This window comes from Cottoperca gobio, chromosome 7 (assembly GCF_900634415.1).
Source record: "Cottoperca gobio chromosome 7, fCotGob3.1, whole genome shotgun sequence".
Lineage (NCBI taxonomy): Eukaryota > Metazoa > Chordata > Actinopteri > Perciformes > Bovichtidae > Cottoperca > Cottoperca gobio.
Genome location: NC_041361.1, coordinates 11,941,173 through 11,965,695, shown reverse-complemented (window position 1 = coordinate 11,965,695; position 24,523 = coordinate 11,941,173). Strand labels below are relative to the sequence as shown.

The 24,523-nt window shown below is 39.5% G+C and overlaps 1 protein-coding gene across 2 annotated transcripts; it reads right to left on the bottom strand.

The window, feature by feature from the left end:
* Positions 1-2,577: 2,577 nt before the first annotated feature.
* On the bottom strand, positions 2,578-19,061 carry ampd2b (adenosine monophosphate deaminase 2b). 2 transcript variants are annotated; one of them, XM_029436256.1, is made up of 18 exons: positions 18,758-19,061; positions 9,229-9,353; positions 9,013-9,143; positions 8,848-8,916; positions 8,647-8,749; positions 8,267-8,456; positions 7,513-7,654; positions 7,286-7,393; positions 7,019-7,148; positions 6,732-6,926; positions 6,515-6,646; positions 6,270-6,433; positions 5,811-5,937; positions 5,551-5,714; positions 4,875-4,995; positions 4,580-4,753; positions 4,181-4,291; positions 2,578-4,058 (listed from the first exon to the last, which is right to left on the bottom strand). In XM_029436256.1, exons 1-18 carry the CDS (start codon positions 18,855-18,857, stop codon positions 3,843-3,845), a joined length of 2,502 nt encoding a protein of 833 aa, XP_029292116.1. In that variant the 5' UTR covers positions 18,858-19,061; the 3' UTR covers positions 2,578-3,842. The 2 variants fall into 2 exon arrangements, with proteins under 2 accessions (XP_029292116.1, XP_029292117.1); XM_029436257.1 differs by lacking the exon at positions 18,758-19,061 and having other exon boundaries at positions 3,843-4,058; positions 7,286-7,375.
* Positions 19,062-24,523: the final 5,462 nt, after the last annotated feature.

Sequence of the window (24,523 nt, the reverse complement as noted above, 5' to 3'; positions counted from 1 at the left end):
GATGCAGTGTGCGGCGTATGGTCTGGGCACTGACAGGCTGACATCCCACTTCTGCAACCTCTGCAGCAATGCTGGAAGCACTCGCACGTCTATTTTTGGAAACCAACCTCTGGATATGACGCTGAGCACGTGGACTCAACTTCTTTGGTCGACCCTGGCGAGGCCTGTTCCGAGTGGAACCTGTCCTGGAAAACCGCTGTATGATCTTAGCCACTGTGCTCCAACTCATTTTCATGGTGTTGGCAATCTTCTTATAGCCAAGGCCATCTTTGTGAAGCGCAATAATCCTTTTTTTCAGCCGCTCAGAGAGTTCCTTGCCATGAGGTGCCATGTTGTCCAGCATTCAGAGAGAATTGTGCCCAAAACACCAAATTTAACAGCCCTGCTTATCATTTACACCTGAATCCTTGTAACACTAACGAGTCACATGACACCAGGGCGGGAAAACAACATCATTGGGCACAATTAGGACATGTTCACTATGGGGTGTACTCACTTTTGTTGCCAGCTGTTTAGACATTAACAGCTGTGTACTGAGTAATTTTCAAAGGACAATAAATCTATACTGTTATTCAAGCAGCACACTGACTACTTTAAGTTATATCAAAGTTTCAGTAGGATAATGTTATCCCCTGAAAGGATATAACAGAATATTTGCAAAAATCTAAAGGGTGTACTCACTTTTGAGATATACTGTATATGGTCATTATATCACAGTTAAGGGCCGAACCACGCCCCTTAACTGTGATATAATGACCATATACCACGGCCTGTCGTGAGCTATTGCTTAAATATATAATACTGCTTTTTAAGGACCACTATGCTTACAAAATAGTTTTTTAGGAGGATTCAGCAATAACTTTATTAAGATTAAAGGTAATTTTGACCTTGGAAATGGTAAAATAAACAACAACAACTCTCCAGTACTAGCTTTCTCTTGAGACCTCAATTCTTTAATTTTGAAAAGATGAAGGTTTGTAATCAGTTTGAGTTTTGTGTGGAACTTCCTGCCTACGTTGACCCACATTGGAGAGTAAAGAGCTGGATATGGACACACCACACAATGCACCCTTTATTTCACTCTTACTTACTCCTACACATGTCCACAGAAATCCTACTTACTATTCACTGCCTGAACTGAAATCATTCTTTTTTTCTTTGTTTTCAGTTTTATTCATTTTCTTTGTAGCATGTACAAACCAGAGCAACAAATACATAAATCATTTAAATAATGCATCTAAAAAAAGGCCTACTGGTATAACATGCCTAATTAGTATTTCAATGTATAATATTGTCTGCACATCTGCTATGTGGATATATTTTATCTTGCAATAAACATTTGGGAAAAATCGTCCCTGAACGTAAGTAATTGAAGCCGTTTTCTTTTTTTAAATGTTTTGGTTATTGTAAAGTTGGTCTTCATTTCCATTCAGAGTGGATCTGATTTGTAATCTGATCTGTTTTTTAAATAATTTACTGAATGCCTCATTAATGTTATGCAGAACTGAACAGCTTTATTGTCCCTAACTAAAAGTAATTCATTTAGTTTTTTTCTTCAATTTTGGTTCTTGTAAAGTTGGTCTTTCAATTCATAGTGGCATTAAAAAAGTTTTAACTTTCACTTGCTTTCAACTGTAGGAACCCTGAAAACGGCAGCAAGTCAAGCACTCCAGTGTGAACAACATTTATTTTTCTTAGACACAAATGCAATTAAATAATATTTCACACACAGCACATATCATTCTCTGGGAGGGACACGTAGTGCTTTTGAATTGCAACTGAAGGCAGGATTTTGAAAAGGGTTTGTCAAGCTAGACAACTTTCAGTTCTCTATAAAAAAATGTGTTTATCCTGAATTTGGCACCGTTTGAACTTGTGCAAGGAATGAAAACTGAAGGAACAGATCATGCATCATTTACAGAACTATGACTCAGAAATGTGTGTATTTTAAATATCTGTGTACACATAAAGGACAGATGGTATCCGATCAGGTTACTGTTCAGACTGTCAGGAAAAGAAATGTCACAAAATCAGAAGAATAACAAGATGCTATAAGTAGCATTACTGTACACCAGAAACAAACGTTGACGTGATATCATGCAACTCTACTGAATTACTGTAAAGACTTTAAAAACAAAATAAAAAACAGCAATAATATGACACAGAACAGCTGAGGGTAATGATGCTAATATCATTTCCAGTATCAGGAATGGATGGATGGTTATACATCATGAGCTATTGTTGATAATTACACTCGATAATGTCGACCAAACAGTCAAAATTGATGCAGAGTTTCTAATTTGACTTAATGAATATTCTTGAAAAAATGTTTCGCATCAAATGTTAAAACTAATTTTGCTGCAAAAGTGTATGATTTGGTGAGTAGTCAGGGCAGTAGCCAGGATTTTAGAAATATTGAAGTCATCAGTTGTAGTCCATCTCACTGCTCACTCCCCTTCACTCCAAAAAAACTAATTTTATTATTTGGATTTTAATTTATTCAGTTAACTGTTTATATATATATAATCCAATTCCTCTGAATCCATTACTTAGTGTGCTTGTGTGTGTTTATGTGTGAGTGTGTGTATGTGTGTATGTGTCATTCCTCAGTTCTTAGTAACTAATAGATAGTTTTAAACTTTTGATTTATTAAAACCTAAGAAATGTCTGAATGAACACTTCGGTTGCAAGGAAACATCTGTAGCGCCGTCCAATCAAAAGCCATCAACTTTGTAAACAGAAACTGTTTCATCACAGCTTTTTGGAGGCCCAACAATCTTCTGAAAATTAAATGTTAACTGCCAATCATTTGTAAATATCGGTATACCTTTAATTAATATATGCATTCATGGAGAAATATGTGTGTCAGTTAGTAGTATTTGGGGAAGTTTTGAATGAGTGGAAAATATGTGATTGCCCTTACCTAACCAATGATATTAGCAAGCTATGTTAGCTTTGCCAGGTAGTTAATTTCGCTAGATAGTCTGTGGACATATTTAGTGACAACTAATCTCATTGTAAGAACTAGTTTGTGGGGTGGAAAATGTTTTATTGTAGTGATAGATAAATCTCCACTTAAAGCTACACTTAGTTATGTTTGAACAGCTTGTGCAACCAGCTCCTTAAAACCAACAACTAACTAAACTCAAAATAAAATAACTAACTCAGAACTTTGTCTCTTCTTTCTCAAGTATCAGGTTTCAAAGCTGCACATTTGGTCATTTTGTGGGGCTAAAGGTAGTCAAATTAAAAATAGAAAATACCCACCATGTGTATGTTTCTAACTGCATAAAGTAAACTCCCCCAAGGTCACCATAACCCACAAAATTGGCAGAAAAGATGCCAAGAACATGACCTTGTGTCCTCAATGATACAGCCCTGTACGTATAGAGACTCTTTACTTGGCAGAATTGTTCCAGATCGTCCTCTTACTTTAATCGGTCAGTGTTGGATTCAGTTGATAAGTTTTATTAATGGGTTGAATCATGAATGTTAATATTATTCAATGCTTTGTACAGGAAATACAGACTTTGTACATAAACTCTGACATAATGTTGTCGCAAACCATGAAAATCTAATAATAAAAAATAATCAGGAGACATCGTGAAATCAACTTGACAAATCAAACAAAGAATGACACAGGACACTAAAGGAAGTAAACTCCTTGGGTACACAGCTTGTAGGTCCTCTCTCATAATGCCACAGTAGCAACTCTCATAATATTCTTGTAACAAAGCTTTTCTCTTTTCACAGGTGTGATATGTTGATGTGCTAGTCTGTACAAAGTCCTGATGTGAAAACAGGGAATGTAATGAGAAATGTGTTTGTGTTGTGCTGCATGTTCACTTCTCTGCCTGCACAGCTCCCATACACAGACTCCCCTCCTCCTCGATGGTCTCCAGCTCATCTGTGCGGATGGCCTGTGTGATTAAATTCAACTCCTCACACATGGTCTCATACCGGTACGCCACACGGATGTCAGGGACGTTGGTGCGCCTGATGTCATTACCCTCCTGCCCCTCCTTGATGTGATGTGGGCCGAGCCAGGATCTCTTCACCTGATTCAGGGGAGGAGGAAAATGAAACTTTCTGCAGAACAATATACTGAGCAGGGAGTGGTATAATTATAGACAGTAAAACTAGATACCGTGTTGTATTGGGCTATAAAAGTAATGAATACCCTTTGCGAGAATCCGCTCATCAGCACGCTGTTTCTGGCCAGCTCACACATGTCGCAGGAGCTTAGCTTCCACACCTGAGCAGCAATGCTGTACTCTTCCATCAAGGGCTCCTACACAGAGCGCAGAAGAAATATCAACACACACGTCATGGCATGTGTTGTAACCACTCAGTGCTCCATAAGTGTCTAATTCATGTTTTACTGAAGTCAGCTAATGTAGCCACCATACTCAGTAGGTATTCATATGAAGTGAAGAGATAGTTTTTATTTTATTATAAATTATAAATGGTTTTGATCTAATCTGAAACGCTCTACATCACTCTAATTAGGTACCTGACACTGCATAATTGTATTGTAAAATCTAAAACTTTAAATATTTGATTGGCTGCGTTCACTGACCTTGGTGAAGTGAAACTGCAGAGGGTCGTCTGTGGACAGAGAGACAACGAGGCCTCGGGACAGGTACTCTGGCAGGGGGTTACGATGGTAGCTGAGGAACAGGCTGTTATTGCTGAGAGGGGACATGGCGATACCTATCTGAGCCAAGTAGTACAGATACTGCAGCACAGGAGCCTGGAGGAACATAAGGCATAATATTGTGTGCTGTAATAAACAATCAACGATCCTGGAGTACATATATATATATATTTTGTTTAACTCTGAAAATGAAGCAGTTGTGATATTGAGGTCACACCTTCCTGAGCAGCAGCCCGTGGGAAATGTTCTCTGACAGCAGGAAACCAGACACCAGGTGATGGATCGGCCCCGCCTCCCCACAATGAGGACGAAGGACAAGCGTGTGGAACCCTCGCTGCCTGGAACAAAAAAGACACAGATAGTAGGAGCATGACATCAACAGTGGAGCGTAAACAATTAGGCACAGTATAGTTTGCATGGATGAACATTCATTGCTGTTCCCCAGTGAGTCTAATATAATACAGATAAAGGGCAACAGATGAATCCCTTTGTGGTTTGTGGTTTGTTACCTTTTGTACTACGGTAAAATGAAGCTATGCACACACACACAGTAACTGTACTGGTTATAAAGGTTGTTGCATTCTGTTTTTATGCAGTGGAGTTAAGACTATTTGCTATCAAATCATTCAGCACGCGTTCAAAATCAAAATATGTTAGTCCTACCCAACAGCAAACACCCGATGTGTGTGTGTGTGTGTGTTTATATGTTTTAAGGACATTTTGGGTTAGGGTTATTATTTACACAATTATGAAATCATAAGGGATATACTGTATATTTCTAACAAACACGTCAACTGTTAACTTGCAGTAAACACGTAAAACATATAATTGTGGATTGTCTTTAGCAGAAAGCAGATTATGACAGCCAGTTGGACTGAGGTGTAGCTACATACCTGCGCAGGTTATTCAGCACAGTCATGTTTGCATACATATAGTAGAGGTAGTAGGAGTAGGGCGGGTTGTCCTCCTCTGTCCAGTTCACTGGCAGCGGAGAGTCCAGGTTGAAGATATGTTGCTCTGGTTTTGACTCATCATCCACACTGTCAAAACCCACAACCTGTTTGAGGGAGCAACAAGAGATCCATGAAATCCTCGGAGGTCCGGCTACATGTGAATAATATAAACTCATGATCGCACAGCAAAAACTTCGTACGTGCTGAAGGAAGAGGTGCAGCTCTGGATGGCTGCGGGGGTCGACTGTAACCTCAAACAGAGGCAGGAAGACATTCTCCAGCATCTCTTGGAAGTTGCACAGCTGTTTCTTTGTGTGATAGACGTCACTTTAAGAGAAAATACAAATCAAGAAGTCAGTTGTGACATTGTTGTTTGATTGATGAAATGTTACCTTTCTTGTGTTATTCTTCCTCATGTAGTATGTCATAAAAAGTCATAGTATAGTATGTCATATGGTTTAATCTATAACAAATCATCACATATCATATCTATTGATCCAATGTTTTATATGTAAAATTGAAATGTGTACGGTAACTCAAATATTTCGCAGTGGAGTAGAAGTATAAAGCGGCATAAAGTTACAATGTTCATATCAATATTATATTTAAGTACAACACTTGAGTGTAGTATCACTCTGCCCACCACTGGGGTTACTCACAAGAGTCGTGGAACTTGCACAAGCCAGCGCACATTGCTGGAGTAGACCTGATGTTTAACAGCCCACTTGGCTAGTTGGTCCCACTCGTCTCTGCAGCGCCCGTAGATCGACAGCCTGAGCTCCACGTTCTGGTACTTGCTTTCCTCCAGGTCAGCCATCACCTCCTGAGAAGAAGTGACACAAACAGTCAGCAGAGGGCGCCAGTGTCTCATGACAAAGTGATGGTTTATAGATTTAGTGAGCACCTTAATAATGTGGCCAAAATATTTCCCCTCAATGTGGTTGTCTGTTTTGATGAAGATCTCTCTCAGGATGGACTCGCCGATGGGGTTGTATTTGGCATTGAACTTGTCAAAGCGATGAAAAGTATTACGGTCCTGCAGGAATGAAGGAATTTTGACATTTCAACATCAACCAGGCAACCTCTGAACCTTTTATCTATCCATCATGGGCGTTACTCACTGCATGCATGTCCAGGGTGTCCACGCTCAGGTCAAAGGCTGTCAGGTTCATTGTCTCAAACACCTCCATGAGCGTCTGACCCTTTCCTCTTTCCACATGCACAATCTCCTTAGGATACTTCTTCATGGCCCTTTTGATAAAACGCAGAAGGTGCTTCTGGTTCATGCAGGACGAAGCGTGAATATGTGTGTCGACCTGTAAAACAGACAAATTATATTTTGGAGTCTGGTTCTGGATTACAATAAATAATTCTGATAAGGCTCAGTAGAAATGGCTCTCAAGTTCACCTTACGGATATTGTAAAAGTCTCGATGTGGGACTTTCTTCTGTTCTGCCAACTCTTTCATCTCATTCAGCAGGATGTGCATCTGAAACTTTGAGCTAAGATACTGTAGACGACGGTAGCAGAAGGACTTTCTGTGGCAAAGGGAAACAAAAACAAGTGATGGTTACTTTCTGAAAATGTGGTTCAAAAAGGAAAGAGACAAGAAACTCTGGTGTTTAAAAATAACCTAAAATGCATGATATACATACTAAAAATAAGGAAAACGTACACTGGTCCGTTGATAATGAGGGCCATCATGACGTTCATATCAGCGATGTACTCCCGCAGGTCTGGATACGGCAGGTCCAGCTCTGTGCTCCTGTTAGCAACATCACAACTTAAGCAGGAAACTCTCTGCTGCCAACAACAATGTGTGAACTGAGTCTAAAAACAGCATCTAACCACATCCAGTACTACAAGATAAAGCATGCAAGAGATTCATCATAAATATCTCACTTTTCCATAATGTTCCTCGCTGTGTACACATGCATGACACCATCCACCATCTTGCAGCCGTAACCCATGTCATGGGGCATGCTGGCAAGGTCCTGGTTCTCATAGGGGTGCATTTTAGAAACAGGTGGGTGCACTGTGGAATCTGAGAGGAGACAGAATGTCACGGCTTTGAACGAGGTGAGAACGCACATGCTACTAAGGTCTGATTTGAAATCTGTGGCTGTGCTCGGGTATGTCTTAATGTGAGAGAACGGCACATGACACTGGACATGACTAATATTCCCATATTGACATAAGATCACTAATTATTTTTGAGTAATATAGTGATGAGGATCAGACAAAGCAATAGTAAAAAAAGTGGAAATAATTTAATATTCATTAAAAAAACAAATCAATAATCAATAATGGAATATTGCTACACCCCTAATAAAAAGGTATACATATAGTTTGTCACCAAAAATGTCAGAGAATAATATACCATAACAATTCAAAGTATAATATGTCATATTCTATAGGTTTCATCCTTTTGTTCTTGTTCAACAATGGTTTGCTAGTTGTTCCGTATATATATTTATATTTAAATATATTTTTTCTTAAATTACTTAAATACTTTAGGATTTAGGATTATCATAATTGTTGGAGAATATTCTTCTATCGACTAATCGTTTCAGCACAAACCAGGGCCTTCTACTTGTTGTGTGAGCATGAATTAAGTGTGCAGTTTATGAGGATATCAGCGTTGCACTGTATATACCTGCAGCTCCTGCGGTCTCTGGGATCTCGTCCTCATAGATATCTAAATCCAGAGGTCCCTCACTCAGCTCCTGCAGGTATCTAGCGGTGGTCTTGCAGAAACTCTGCAGCGACAGACCCATATACTTCTGTCTGATGAACAGAGCCTTCACCACACATTTGGCCGCATCCAACAGATCTGTGAAGGGAACCTGGATGGAAAAACAATGGAAAGAAAAGAATAAAGACAGAAGCAAAGAAAAGGAAAAAAGGTGTCTTCTTCAGAGAGGAGGTGTTAATTTGATTGTGAGAAACATCACAAAAGATATTGGGTGAGAAATTATTTTACTAAGAACTACTTTCTTTTCTAATTCTCCTTGCATTTCTGGGACTCTGTCTTACCCCACATTTCTCTTCTCCAGAAATAGCAACTCGCTGGTACTCTCTCACTGGAATCGGATCTCTCTCCTGCAGGTCAGGATCTTGGCTCTGATCCTTCATGTATCTAGTAATATATCAACAAACAAATGACTTCAATAGTAGTAAGTAGTTTAACGTATACATTCAATGTATAATGAGACCACTGCCAGGGGAAACACTCACTCGAGATCTGTGGCACTGTCAGTCTTCATGAACTCCTGTTTGGCTCGCAGGAGGATGTCAGGTTCAAACCTGAGCACAGAGAGGCTTTAGGATCATCAGAGCAGAGTCTGACTGCAAACACAGTCACATGTGCTTGTGTATTAAACGTCCTTTCTCTACACTTACTTGACATCCTGGCTGATCTGCCGCTCAAGGCGATGGCGTCTCTCTTCCAGCTGTTCGATGGGACTGTCCTCAGGAAATTCATAAGGGGCGCTGCGCATCTCACTCTCCGCCAGCGTGCGGGAGAACAGCTCCTTCACACATACAGTAAACAACATTACGAAGGTCTACACAGAAAGGAAATCTTAATATTTTAGGTCAATAATTCACTGGACTAACCTCAGCAATCTCTTTGTACTTTCCGTCCATGGATGTTCGCAGGTCAATGGACTGTTTCAAGGCAACAGGGATCCCAGGCAAGGAATGCTGGGAAGTGAGGAGGTGGCGGGCACCACGGAGATCAGCTGGAGGTAAAGAGGAGGAGAAAGAGGAAAGCATAAAATGATTGCGTGAAATGAATGAATGAAAACTATGCATCTTTGGAAGAACAGAAGAATGTCTGTCCTAGAATAACCCCAGACTTATTTAAAGACTTAATGAGAAACGGCACATTAAGGATTCAGTATCTTCTCATTGTAAGTTACGTCTCATTTTAGTAGCTCTGAAGACACACAGCAACTACAAATCATAAATCAGTTTTGCAGCTGTATCCTATTAACTGTCAATAAGATTATTAATCTTGATAAAAATAGCAAACGTCTTCTCATTTTACCCAACATGGCAAAGTGTGCTAGACATGAATATAAATCAGCTAAAGTAAATCAGTTTGATGACTCTGTCTTCATGCTTTTCCCCTCCTGCACAACATTGACTAAAACCGTCTGCAGAAGCTTGTCGTTCCTCCGTCAGTTGGCCTTTACATAACAGTGGAGGTCTGAGCTCAGCAGCTGTTTATGCCTCAAGACTCAATGGACTATACACCGGATAATTCCCTCCATTGTTGCCAAGTTTTATACAAACCCAGTTGTTATGGAAAGGAAAGAAGGGAAAACGAAGGGACGGCTGGTGAGTAGAGGAACATCAAAACGGAGATGATTCCCCCCCTGACGTATATTTAGTCTGCAACTTTAATCTTTACCTCGAAACGACGCACCTGCCACTGAAATATTCATCATACTCTTGAATATTTTATCCTGTGTGTGCTCGAGTGTCATTGAGCCTGCTGTTTGTCGGTATTAATACACACAAGAAGGTCAAAGAGGATATACTGTGAGATGTCTGCAGTCTGTGTTGTCTTTGTATTATTGTGCTCTGCTTGAATTAAGAGTCTGATTTATTTAACACAGCATGTCTGAGTCTTTCTGCTCTATGGGGACAGTAGGGAGACCAAAGAGGCCAATTAACTGGGCAGATTAGGACTTGACAAAAAGCCTCATTAAAAGCTACAAAAACACTTGAGGAGGAAGACGAAAAGAGGAAAGAGGTGATGGTGTAATCATTGGCGAGAACCCAACTCCCCACGTTGTTTATCACCTTCTGTTTAACACATCCTACTCAACACGCTGAAAAGTTTGCCTGCATCCAAAGGAAGCAAACTTCAACGACCCACGGAAGGGAAACAAACTTCTTCGGTGTATAAATATTCAGATGGGCTCATCCTTCAACCTTAAGGGTGAATCGCAGCGCTCCAACATTGAGCATTGAGTCTGAGTTCAAATCAAAATAACATACAAATAAAAATGGAATTTATTGTCACAGTCAGAGTCACAGTGTCTTCAATCAATGACCTGCATCGATGAATTACTTTGTCAATCTATGAAGTATTTTGATAATCAAATAAAATGTTGAATGTCACATCCCCTTGTTCCAGATATTCAATTGTGAGGATGTGCAGCTTTTTCCTGCATTATATGATTGTACATTTATTATTTTGAGGTTTTGAACTTCTGGTGAGACAAAACAAGACATTTGTAGACTTCATCTAGACAGTTAGGAAACACATTATAATGGCTATTTTGCGAATAAATAATCGACTAATCGATAATGAAGATAATCGTTAGTCGTGAAAAAACTTAATCTGCAAACATTATGGAAGAACCTCAAAGGGACGCATTTGGTAAATAATTGATATAAATAAGAAATACTGAGTAATTTATGTCTATCCAAAGCCAGCTTGAATAAATAAAAACGAGAACACGTGCTGTGATGCCAAACTGTCCTCCAGTCTCAGTCACAAAGTCAAGCCACAGATAGATGCTCCTCTGGTGATAGCAGGGAGCCCGTCAGTGTGATGTCTAAGATGTTATCTCTGCAGTCGGTTTGGGGGCACATCAGTTTGTTGTGATAACAGTGGACACTGGTGTGGAGGGCGAGAGACGTCCAGCGGCAAAGACATCCATACTGGGCCACAGCAAAGCCGAGCCTAGCCAAGCCAGCCCGGCCCGGAGCTAATCCCCTAATGGCTGCTATATTTGGATCAGTAGCATCTATGGTTACATAAGAACTCATCCCCCCACAGTTGGAGAGCAAACCACTCAGAAATGAAAGTCAAGTTTCGCTTGAACATACCGCATAATCTAGCTTTTATTGATATATAGTAGGAGCAGGAGGATTTAAAGAAACATGAGTAACACAGATTGGAGCTGTATAAAAGATCAACTTGTTGAATCAAAGACGAAGCAACACATCATCTTCCACAGCCTCAAAATGAGGTCAAATAGTATCAGTTTAATGCGGGACTTACACTGCATGCATATTGCAGCAGCAATACTCAGTGGAGAGCCTTAACTCCAGTTGAACTCAAACCGGATGGAGTCTGTAACCGGTCCTCGAGGATGAGATCACAAGCGGAAAGTTATCTGAACCCTAAAGGCCAGAGGGGAGCAAGAGGTCCAGGGTCAAGAGACTCTGTGTGAAACTTCATCTACAGTACTACTTTTTCACTCCCTTGTCCTTGTCAGAAAACTTGTCGTTACTTCTGAGAGACCAACATGTTATTTCATTCAGACCAACTGTCTGAATGAAATAACATTTCAGCATGAATAACTCTGGATGATTATACTATAATATCAAGAGATTCCTTTTCATTCACCCCCTCCTCTCTCCTCTCTCCTCTCTGGGATTTCTACCATCAGACAGGCAATGCATCATCAACCACTGTCTACCTGCTTCCATTGACTTTGCAGATTTCCACCCACTAAATTGCCAGTGACTCACAGCCTCTGTAGCAAATGTCTCACAGTGAGAACCAATACTTACTCACACAGCTCACATGTGTCAGTGATACTGAGAAAGCAGGAATACCAATAAAAACAATAATACAATGTACAATAATTTAACCTACATAAAAGAGTCTAAAACTGGATATTTTAAAATTAAATTCAGGAACTCTATAAAAACAAGATTACAAATCTTACCAGGCATTTGCAGCCAACTATTAGTATTTTAGAGTTTTTTGATACTTAACGATCAAAGTCGGAGTATCAAATCAAAGCAGTTTTTATGTATATATATATATATATATATATATATATATATTCCACAACACAACACATCCATACAATCAGAAAGAAAATGTCACTTATCTTACACAAGAAAATATGGCAGACATACAATTCAGCATATAGGAAGTATCGTGTCCAAAGGACAAACGCATATGCATGGCAGGGAGAATGCAGCAGGAATGAACAACATTCCTCCAAAGGATGCTTACTCCTCCAGCATCTCTCAGTGGCTCTGCATCAAACAGCTGACGACTCTAAAGAAGTGTAATCAAAATCTTTGCTTTAGTCTCTGCAGCTGCATGAACGGCATGTCTGCAGGCTGATGGTGGTATTCTAGTGGAAACTTCTTTCCTGTGTTTCCTTTACTGCTGTCAGCCTTCTCGCTTGAACCATAAAGAAAAGGAACAATACAAACATAAAAGCAGGATGCCCACTAGCCTTTAAAAACAGCCCTTTCTATCAGATCCCACAGTTGCAGGTGTAGTCAGCGCAATTTATCGATCTGTTCTGCTTTTTTGTGCACAGTTGCACCTTTATACCATCTCCAGAAGAGAGAGAAAGCTAGTTTGTGGGACAATCGACACACAACGTATTAAAGACAGCACTGCTCAGGGCTATTACACAAAGCCGTCAAGGGACAGGCAGAGGAGAGTGGCAATGAGTGTGAAAGAGGGAAAGGGAAAAGGGGGAGGGTTAGAGGGGAGGAGAGGAGAATGTTATTTGTGCTTTTGCACAGGATGAGGGTAGTGGAGCGTACCTGTCTCCTCAGAGCCTGCGTTAACCAGCAGCTAGCATTGCGGAGAGAGACAGAGAGAGACAGGGGGAGACAGGGAGAGACAGAGAGAGACAGGGAGAGACAGAGAGAGACAGGGAGAGACAGAGAGAGACAGAGAGAGATAGAGAGACTGTCCTGGCAGGGAGATGGAGCATGCCAGACAGCAAATGGAACAGGATGGCGTCTGTTGTCCTTTCAAGATGGGTTAAACATGATGGGAGCGAGGGAGGGACACAAGAAAGAAACACTTCAAACACTCAGTCGAATGACAAAACTGGCAAAAACACACATACGCTCTCACATAAACACACTCACAGAGTCAAAGAGTCATCTTCATCTATTCCCTTAACCTGTCCCTGTCATACATACAAAGAGCTGGTCCAGCAGATCCATGAACTCCCCCTCACATCCCTGTGTGACCCCCCTCTGCTCTGTCTGCCTCCTGGTTCAGGCCAGCTGTCGTTGCACTAGCTGCCTCTGGAGCTGATCCTTCTCATTTAAATGCCTCTGACATCTATCTGGAACGTACCACAGGAGGGAGAGGAGGCAGGGGGGGAGACGACGAACATCACGACGGATGTGGCTTTTCCTGCTGTGAGTTTCTCTCACAGCACCCCCATGTCCTCTACTTTATCATCTGTGCTGTGTTTTGCTGAGGGGACCATGTGTTCGAGATGTTTGTGTCGTCTGTGTGAAAATAAAATAAGGTGCTGGCTCAGCGGTAAGGTTTGAGATGTCATGGTCTTTTTTTTTGCCAGCTGAATAGCAGCAGTCTGAGGGAGATGACTGTCTAATAAATGAGACATTGCCTCCATGTCCTCTCACATGAATGAAATTAAAGGGCCAGCACGCTGTCTCCATTATGGTTGCAGCAGTCATTTCTGGAACATTCTTTCCCATGCTATAAACACAGAACTGTGTGTATGCAAAAACTGATGAGATAACAAATGAATAATTCAGTAAACTGATGCAATTCCATGACACAGAAAAATGCATATTTGTCATATCTCTCCTCTTATTATACTTCTGCACGGAGTGTACATTTGTTTTGGATAACAGCAAGAGTTGCACGCTTGAATTGCAAAAATATGTCATGAAAGATGATGAGACATTTCTCCAATGTTCCTGACCTTCAATTAAGTCAAGAAAGATTTGAAACAAATGCCCATCACTGGGTGCCTAATTGAGCTTTTCAGAAAGTGTTACAAGCCTTATAGACAAAACTATGCAGTTATGAATCTTTTGTTATCCAATAATTAATTCAATATTCCATATACTATTTGCTAACAATCAGTGAAAGAGAATTTTAAGTTTGTTTAATGTGTTTGCCATCTTTTCTTCTCTTGCTCAGTACTGTTTAGAGGTGTCTTAATTGAGCTGAAATAGCTGAATAAGAAGTCTTTCCTTCTTAACACAGACTCTTATTTAAGGAAATCTTTAAAAGTGTGTCACAAATATACTTTTCCATCTTTAAAAACACTAAATAGTTTCAGGCACTGCAAACACCAGCAAATGTTAATGAAACAGAAGTAACCGTATACGACTGTAAAATACAAACTAATGGCTAAATACCTCCTGACGGTCAAATACTGCAAATAAAACACATTCTTGTCCTCCTTTTAGACTCATAGAGAGAGCTCCTTATAAACTGGAGCAATCCAGTTTGAAAAGCACTTCTGACAAAGTGGACAGAAAAAACCAGAATGCTACAGAGTCAAACACAATCCGACAACCAGCAAATTACTGCTCTGTCTCTCAAGATTAAATTATTACGATTCTTTTCAAGGCACTTAAAACCAAAATAGCTTTCAAGAGGACTAATCAAATTGATGTGGCCCCAAGAGGAACACAACAAACAAGATTGCTGTTCATTGATTCATCAGTGCAGCTGCATTTATTCAGACCAGACTCCCTCTGATGGTCGAATGCTGCATCACACACAAAACCAAGACACGCTCGTATTCGTTCAGAAAGAATGACACTTGAAGCTGGCAAAGCATGAATCTACCCGACCGAACATCATTAATACAGTAAGAGCAAAAGTCCTAAAACAGTAAAACCTGAGCAGAGAAATACAAGTATCACAAGTACTCACTATGCAGAATGGTCCCTTTCAGAGGTTTGTATTACCATATAATATATATATATATATATATATATTATTATTGCCGTATTATTATGATACATTGACATGTAAATAACATTTAGATTATGCAGCTGATTGAAATAGAGCTCATATCAACTGCTTTATACGGCATTGAGAGACGTTCATCTGTAGTGATCACGTTATAACATGATCACATGTTTTGACTTGGTGATTAATTATTCGTTTGATTGATTAGTCGTAGATTAATTGTAGTCTTTTGTGAAGAAACATATTTTGCTTTAAGATGTTTATGTCAGTAACTAAAGCTGTAAGACAAATGCAAGGGAGTAAAAAGTACAACATTTCCCTCTCAAATTCAGTGGAATATAAGTTTAAAGTAGAATCAAATGGAAATACTTGCAGTACAAGTACTTCAAAACTGTACTAAGGACGGGTACTGTAAACATACTTACATTCACTACTGAATAAAAACAACCAATAAACAAAACACTGCTTTAATTTCAGATTAGTCTACAGCAGCAGGCACTGTACCTTTAAACAAGATTCTGGCTCTCCACAGGTCGGTGTGTTGCAAACAGCAGCTGGCAGCAGGTAACTGTACAGTATATCTACTGCATCACCTTTAAGAAGGAGCAACAATACAATGATAGGCAGTCCCACCCACAGGTCACAAGTCCATGAGATCCAGACCAGGCCAGATGTTGGTTCATATGAGCAGCAGAGAGATGCTTTGTCGATGCACACGAGGAGTGACTCACTAGAGGTTATCAGATGAAGGTGTGTTGGGGTGGGAGTCCCGGGGCTCGGTCAATCATTATTTGTACAGATTGCGTTACTGTGGGCAGTGATGGGGCTTAACATTTAACCTACAGGGTCTCTCTCCTGTAATTACTGTATTTGTTCATGACGCAGGCCACGTAACAATGACAAGGAGTGACACATGCAAAGGAGGCGTGAACGTAATGTGAGCGAAGTACAATGTGTTCAAAGGTCCTCTATCAACCTCCTGCACTGTATGAATGATCATTCTGAATATCCGTCTGATTGTAATAAATCCTATTATTTATTATAAGTGTATGTTAATGTAGTATTGCTTCCCTGCAGAGGTGGAAACATTTATCCGACAGACATAATTACTTGTTACTGTGCAGATTATAATTGTACCTACAAAATCAGTTTATAAAACATGATGGATTGGTAAAGGTTTAACTGATAGTATTTTATTTTATATTTTACAAATATCAAGTATCAAAAAAACAACAGATGTTTAAAATATATATATTTTACTCTTGCAAACTACTATTTATGATGTCTTTTTTAGCTCTTGTGAGTAGTATCTCATTGTCTTTATCTATGTTAAGAGTCGCACATTTGGGCTCCATATTTGGATGATGTTTCGGACATCAGGCCTTCTTCAAGATCAACAACATTGAAATGCAATATACTTACTTCCAGTGATCAGCCCCTCATCCCAAACCTTGTTGTGTGTTCTTTTCTAGTATTTTATTTATCTGTTTTTATATTGGGAAAGTACTTAGGTGCTATATAATCAAGTTTAGAATTATTATCATTATATTGTCCAAGTGTTTTTGCTCTTGCTGAATATAATAATAGGTGTTTATGTCACTCACTGTACACAGCTTTCACCAGTAAGCAAATACACAGCTACATAACATTCTTCTCGTTGCTCATGTAAGTGGTTCAACAGGTGTAAAACAGCACGACGCACAGAATAGTCAAACTGGTGAGTGGGTGGATCACAACTACCCTTTTCACAGCCAGAGAAGTTATTCACACACTGCCGTTCTCTGCAGAGTTCACTCTACAAACCCTGCAGTAATGTGCTAAATATGGCCAACAGTATGCCTGAGCTCTTCACACGAGAACTGCACCAGAGAGCAAAGGACTATGTGATAGACAAGCAACCGTATATTATGTGTAAAGGGGGGGGGGGGTCCATAACCTTTAAAGAAAGCTAAGATGTGAGGGATTCAAACTCATGTAATGCCGGTTAAAGCCGCGCTGCTGCGCTGATTGATCGGCGCATTAGACTGGATCAAAAGTTCAGGATTCTTATTGCAACAATCTAATAAGATTGAGCTCCTCCGACTCAAGCCAAGTGTTGTTCTCGACCATCGTTCAGCAGATGAGTGTCAGTGTCAAAAAACACGAAAACAAAAGACGATGCGTCACCTAAATGTCATCTTAGGCTACTCAGAAGGCCCCCTAGAAGCTCTAACAACATAAGATGTGAATATTATGTTAATGTTCTTCTGCAGAGACTTTCTAAATCAACCCCCAGAGGCAGAATCTGTGCACAGTCCTCACAGACAAATAAATCTGTCTCTCACGAATATAAAAACCAAGACTGCCTTTCATCATTCCAGCGACTCTTAAACTGTCAGCTACGAGCTATAATGAGGTAATCACAGGGAGCATCCCTATTGGACGGAAGGTCATCATCATGGCTACAAATGAACCTGACCAACTCCACAGTCATCATAATGTCACAACATGTTACTGTCGGACGTACGTGTAGTAACATGACCTTGGTGATTTTTAAAGATATACACATTTCTGAGCCCACGATGTTATGTCTTATGTAATTGTTATGTAATGCCAGTGGAAGGGGATTGTGTTCCAATACAAATACATTTTTAAGATATCACAAATTCATTTATATTCAAATGCACCAATGTTTCTCGTTAAATGTATGATATTAATATGAACTAAATTAACCTCATTTAAGTTTTAAGAGAAAACGTGTTTACTGAATGAACAGAGAGGGAGGGGTCTATAAATGGACGGCATTTCGTCATATGGTCATTCTACAGTCTTTGTAGTTTGGATGAAAGGCTGACCGGCGGCTAATCCTCTCATTCAGCGGGGGATCAAATCCCTGAGGTACCAACCTACATATTCTCTCCAGGCCACATACTGCCATCAGGCTAAATTAAAAACAGAGCCAAAGGGTCACCAACACATAAAGGTAATCCTTTAGGTTAAAACAGGAAAACTGACAACATTAGTTTTCACCTCACAATGAGTTATGCAATATTTCACACAACGTCCGGCTCATCCTATTTAAAATTAACTTCTGGCTGATGCTGGGGAATGTATGCATGCTGTGACATTTATAAAGAAGTAAGCCTGAAAACGAGGAATGAAAGGAAAAGCTGGAAGCCAGTAAACCGACATGAAACTGCAAGGTATGAATGCTGAAATCCTCCACAGAGAGCATCCTCTGCATGCTACACCTCCCAAATCAACAGGTTTGCTTTTCCCCAAACTACTTGCAGAGAAAAAGTATTGCACCCTGTGTCTTCTTCTGGCGAGTGCTTTCTTTCATTGATGAATAATCAGAAATCATAGTATAATGTTTCAAAAGTCAAAATACACACAACAATGCAGAGTCCATAGCCACAGCACATCCGGCTCATTTCATGTGAGAGTCCTCTGCCTCCCCATGACCCCTCCACTCACCTGTGCTGGCTGCATACTGCAGGCTGCCTCGCTTTCTGAAGGGGGAGAGGGGCTTGTTTTTGGCCCCGGCGGCGGTTGCTGGGGGCAGGTTGGAGGACATGATCTCAGGTATTGCGGTTCAGCTTCGCAAGGATGGTAGAAGCAGAGCTGAATGAGTCAAAGCTGCGGAGGACGGAGCGTCGGAGAGCTACAGAGTGAGAGAGGAGGAGGAGGAGAAAAGAGATCTAGCACAGATGCTGGGAGCTTGAGGGGGTTTGATTGCAGTCAGCGCGTGTGTGTGTGTGTGTGTGTGTGTGTTTTCATGCTACGTGCCTGTGAGCAGGGACTTCCACACTGGTTGGTCCAGCATGGGGCTGCGGAGCATCCCTCTGCAGCGAAACAGACACCGCCCCCTCCAAAAGGCTCTCGTGCCTGAGCTGCAGCAGGGATGGAGGCTGGGTGGGCGGGATGTAGGGGCTCGGCTTCCCCCCTGCTATGCATAAACACGTACACACACGTACACACACACACACACACACACACACACACACGCACACACGTACACACACACACGCACACACGTACACACACATACACACACACACACACACACACGTACACACACACACACACACACACACACACACACACACACACGCGTACACACACACACACAACACACGTACACACACACACACACACACACACACGTACACACACACACACACACACACAGACACTAGTTCTGCTGTTGCCATGACAACCACAAATATGTGTGTGGTTAGAATTGATAATAAAATGAAATGCTACAAAAATGTAGAATTATGTAATAATAATAATTTAAAAAAATATACATATAAAAAATGATATATGTAAAAAATATTATGATAAAAATATTATGATAAAAATATTATGATAAAAATAAATAATATTAATAATAATACACGGTTTGTGGTGTAAAGTAAAATAAAATCATAAAAATATTCATGATACATTTGTAGTCTTTCTGTAAGCGTGAGTTTATGGCAATGTCTATTGCAAGGACTGCGATGAAATTTACTACAGACCTTCACTTCCCCTAATGAAGCATGATAATGAGCATTAATAACACAATTAATGAAATAAAAAAAATATTATAATGATTTTCAATGTATAATAACTTACACTTGTTGTTCCAGCCCTTCTCTTGGGCTTATCATAAATGATGAATCTTTATCATCACATTCATTCTTATCATTTGATTGTTCGTTGAGCCTGTGAGAGGAGAGACAGTGAGATGAGAGGGCAGTAGTGACGGAGTTCAGAGTTTTCTTGGAAAACAACTCGCTGGGTTGCAAAATCTCAGAGGGGGAAACGATAATAAATGTTCGGTGAGGGACTGTGTAGACTTTAAATCATTATATCAAAGAACACCTTTAGTGAACAAAGCACAGATGTAGTATACTGATAAGATACATCTTTAAGTAAAAAAGTAGGAACATTTGCTGCGTAATTAAAGGACTCAAGTATTGTGAAGAGTAATTAACATGCCGGATGTCTAGAAATGAATTTATCATTTCAGAGAGACGGACTAGAAATGCAGATGAAAGCACAAATTAGTCTCAGATCCCTCTTTCCACTCTTCAGCATTTCTGTGTTTTACATCACAATGTCCTTGTGAATACAGACTAAGAGCTTGCTGAACAATATCACCGGATGATGGAAACCCCATGTCTATTCAGTCCTGATAAATCACTTGAAACTTCAAGATGTCAGAGTCACCTCCTGGATAAAAAAACTGAAACATATGTGTGAACGATGAACACTTTTTAAGAATTAAAAATGAGAAAGTGTCAGCAAACTGATGGATAATGATGAAGTAAGACACTGTGGGGCCAGCGCCCTCTTGTGGTATTTATGGGAGAGCAGTGAAACTGACTGCAGCTCAACATCATACTGCAGTGTGTACATCTGAGAGAGAGATCGGCTTTACATCACCAAACACCAATTCAAATATCTATCTATCTATCCATCTATCCATCTTCTATCTATCTATCTATCTATCTATCTATCTATCTATCTATCTATCTATCTATCTATCTATCTATCTATCTATCTATCTATCTATCTATCTATCTATCTATCTATCTATCTATCTATCTATCTATCTATCTATCTATCTATCTATCTATCTATCTATCTATCTATCTATCTATCTATCTGATGCTCAGCACACAGTAGATCTTATGGTGGATGGTTTGTTTGAATATTGCCTCATAGGATGAAACTAAACTTACTGTATGAAGTTGAATTCAAACATATCTGTGTGCAGTTACACATAACGCTCATTCCTACAGGTTTACTTGTCTCCCTGAAGAGAAAAGACTTTTGCTTGTTTACATGATTGTATGTGATGCATCAGATCCATGTCCAGTTCACGGATTTAGTGTTATTGATATAGTTCCCTATTCTTTTTGAGAAACTAAATATTTCCTCAAACACAAACCTATTCTAATGAAGGCCTTTTGGGCAACCTACTTTCTTTTCATTAATAATGACATTTTAATCATCGTATAAATGAGAAAAACACAGAACAAATACCTCACACAGGTGCTCTGAATTTTACTGTTGTTTCATGCAGCGAATGTCAGTGATGAAGAGCAGCAGACGTCTTAACCTGTGCGCATCCCTTTAAAAAGTTGCTCTGATGTCCTTAGGGAACAAAATTGTCTGTGTCCAAAAACGATATATAAATACTGTATATACAGGTGCATCTCAATAAATGAAAATATCGTGGAAAAGTTTATTTATTTCTCATATATCTCATATATTATATGGATTCATTGTTCATGAATGCACTCAGTACTTGGTTGGGCCTCCTTAATGAAATAAATTAACTTTTTCACGATATTCTAATTTATTGAGATGCACCTGTATACTATACAAATCACTTATTTATTAACATTGTTTTAAATGTTAAATATTTTTATTTTATAATATAATAATTATATAGAATATTTCCCCAAAAATAAAATCCTTATTACAAATATTTAAATGCCAGTTAGTTTATATACTACCACTGTTGTTTGTTATGAACCCCCCCACAAGAAATAAAACAAATTCTGCATACCTAATACTAGGGAGGATTTATATTGAAATATTTTCACAGTCTAGAATATGTCAAGTATTAGGAGCAACATTTATGTTTTAATACATTGCATCAACCACACGATACAGCAGCGATAAGACTAACATGAGGGAATGTCTCAATCTGGTGGAAAATAATAAAAACTACAATTTTGAAAGCTTGATATAATATAATGCATGATTTTATGCCGTAATGGCTGTGGGATTAAAATTCTGGTTTCAAAGGGGGGATATTTGACTGTCTGTATTTTGGCTGTACAGTTAATTATAGACTTCTATAGGAGCTAAGGTTGTACACACAAAAAACTCACACTCTTCCAAAGTGTACGTCATATGCATTAACACAGCGGATATTATAGAAAGATAAAGACAAATGCACGTAGTGATGCATAAGGATTAAGACAAATGTTTCTGTGACAGTAATAGAGAAGGTAATGGATGAAGACAAAGACTCTGATGTACTGTATCCATGAACAAAATCACCTTAATTCCAGTCTCAGGAACTCGGACTTCCTTTCACTCGTTGCCTCTAAAGTTAATCTGTCTTGGGGGGTTAATCCCTCTTCAGCTACAGGACAATATACGTTGACCTTGAGCACACAGAGCTTCTCCCAATGGCATGCATATATACATGCAGCCATTGATGAGAGAATAGACCTTTTTCACAGCACATGTTTTGTCATAGTAGGAAACACACAGGTGAAATTGGCTCCGTTACATTAAGTGTCAGAGTAAACTATTCTAGTAAGCCAGCATGCACAGCACCAGGGCCTGCCCTAAGTGGAATGCAGTTCTATTTAATGTTAATAAACACACCAGTGCTTTTGCTACTATGTCATATCAAAATGTCTGCAATGAAAAAGGTCTATTGGGAGAGAATTTGTTCTTTTTACTGAGTATCCCTAGCATGCAGTGTGCAAACAGCATGGAAACACTCTGCGTGCAGTAGCTGGTTACAGGACATGAACACAGAAACATTTGAATGAGATGTTTTTGGTGAGTGAAAGAGGAAACACATGTGAGATTCAGGCGGTGTGAACAGAGCATCGTTATTCTGTTTCTGTTTTGTATTTTAATGATACATTAAGATGAATTTCTGCACTCTACATTTGCCGTGTGGGTCATCTCAATTCCTGTTCTTATTTTTAGAAATGTAGAAGTTCACTAAACACTAAATCTGCGAGTATAAATACGATAGATAGTGTCCTTTTACCTGTGTGATACATAATGGAAAGTAAGTCACAGAAAAATATTATTACAAATGCACAGTCCACTTTTTTTCAATTCTGTTATAAGAACATTATTATTGAGTATAATGCGTGTTAATATAAAAACGTAAAAAACAAATTGCTATATTTTCAAAAAGCTTGGTGAAAAATGAACATGCTTTATATTATAAGTCATCCTTTATAATTGTACTGCTAATGGTAGCTATATGATGGAGTTACGAGATGTTTTGTGTAAGAGGATTAACGGCGAGTATCACAACATCTTGCGACAGGACGGTGTCACCAAGCTTCCCCCAGTCCTCATCAGAGGGAGTACACTTGTTTATTTTGCAGACTTGTACGAAAGCATGCAGAGTTATGTATTCTGCAGAGGATTTACAAAGTAATCACCACGCGACACACATTTAGGAAAGTAAAGGAGGATTCATCTGTCAAACACAAGTTACCAGCTTGATTCCAACATGGGAAGTGATTGGATTTCACCAGTTTTGGGGGAATATCATTGATCTAACAGAGACTTTTGATCATCTATCTGCTTATTTATCTCCCTACTTAAGTGTTTGTTCAAAGGGGCTCTATAGTGCAACCTCACTGAAGTCCTTATGCAGGGAACCAGCTCTTTGTTGTGTATTATGGCTGTAATACGAGGTGTTTGATGATTCATTAAAAGCTCACTGTGATAATAAAAAGCAAGTGTTGGTGTTTTACTAACGATGTGGATTAGGTATCAGTGAACCACCAGCTTGACCTTCTTTGACAAGTAAACAAAAAGCAGCATCCACATTCATCCTTTCTGCACCGTGATATGTATTAGTAACTTATGTTGCTAAAAACATAAATCTTATAAATCCTCAGTTTGCCTGAACCCACCCCCCTAGAAGACAATGTGTTAAGCCCCTGCCTCTTAGATGATCCAGGGCTCTGCGGGCAATCTTGTCAACAGATCAGAGACAAGGGACTGAGCAGAAAGTGGAGCTACGACATCCATCTCCTAATGGGATTGGCCGCCATCAGTAGATGTGGTACTGCGATTAGCCTGCTTGGAAGAGTTTGGGGATTTAGACCTGAAACACCCTGGCCCAGGCAAATTAGCGCTACATGTTTAGGTAGAGTGACATGAGTTTAATGCTCGGTATCTCATCAATGAACGGGACTATGACCTGATGACAGTATGAAAGAGAAAGTGGGGTTTGCTTTTTTGATGCATTGATGTACAACATGTACGCCTGACAAGAAATGTTTAGGATTGGTGTTGTTTTTTTAGGTTTGTGTTACAGCAGATTCTGGAATGAAATTATACAGGTATGTATGTATATACACACACACACACAAACACACACACACACACACACACATATATATATATATATATGCAGGCATTAAAATATACTTTTTTAATGCCTGCACCTTTTAAAAACAGGAAACAAAGATT

Coding starts and splice junctions, on each gene's coding strand:
- ampd2b (XM_029436256.1), bottom strand. CDS start 18,857: ATGTCCTCCAACCTGCCCCCAGCAACCGCCGCCGGGGCCAAAAACAAG. Junction 7,149..7,285: donor CTCATTATCAACGGACCAGT/GTACGTTTTCCT, acceptor CCTTTGCCACAG/AAAGTCCTTCTGCTACCGTC. Junction 6,927..7,018: donor ACTTTTACAATATCCGTAAG/GTGAACTTGAGA, acceptor TCTGTTTTACAG/GTCGACACACATATTCACGC.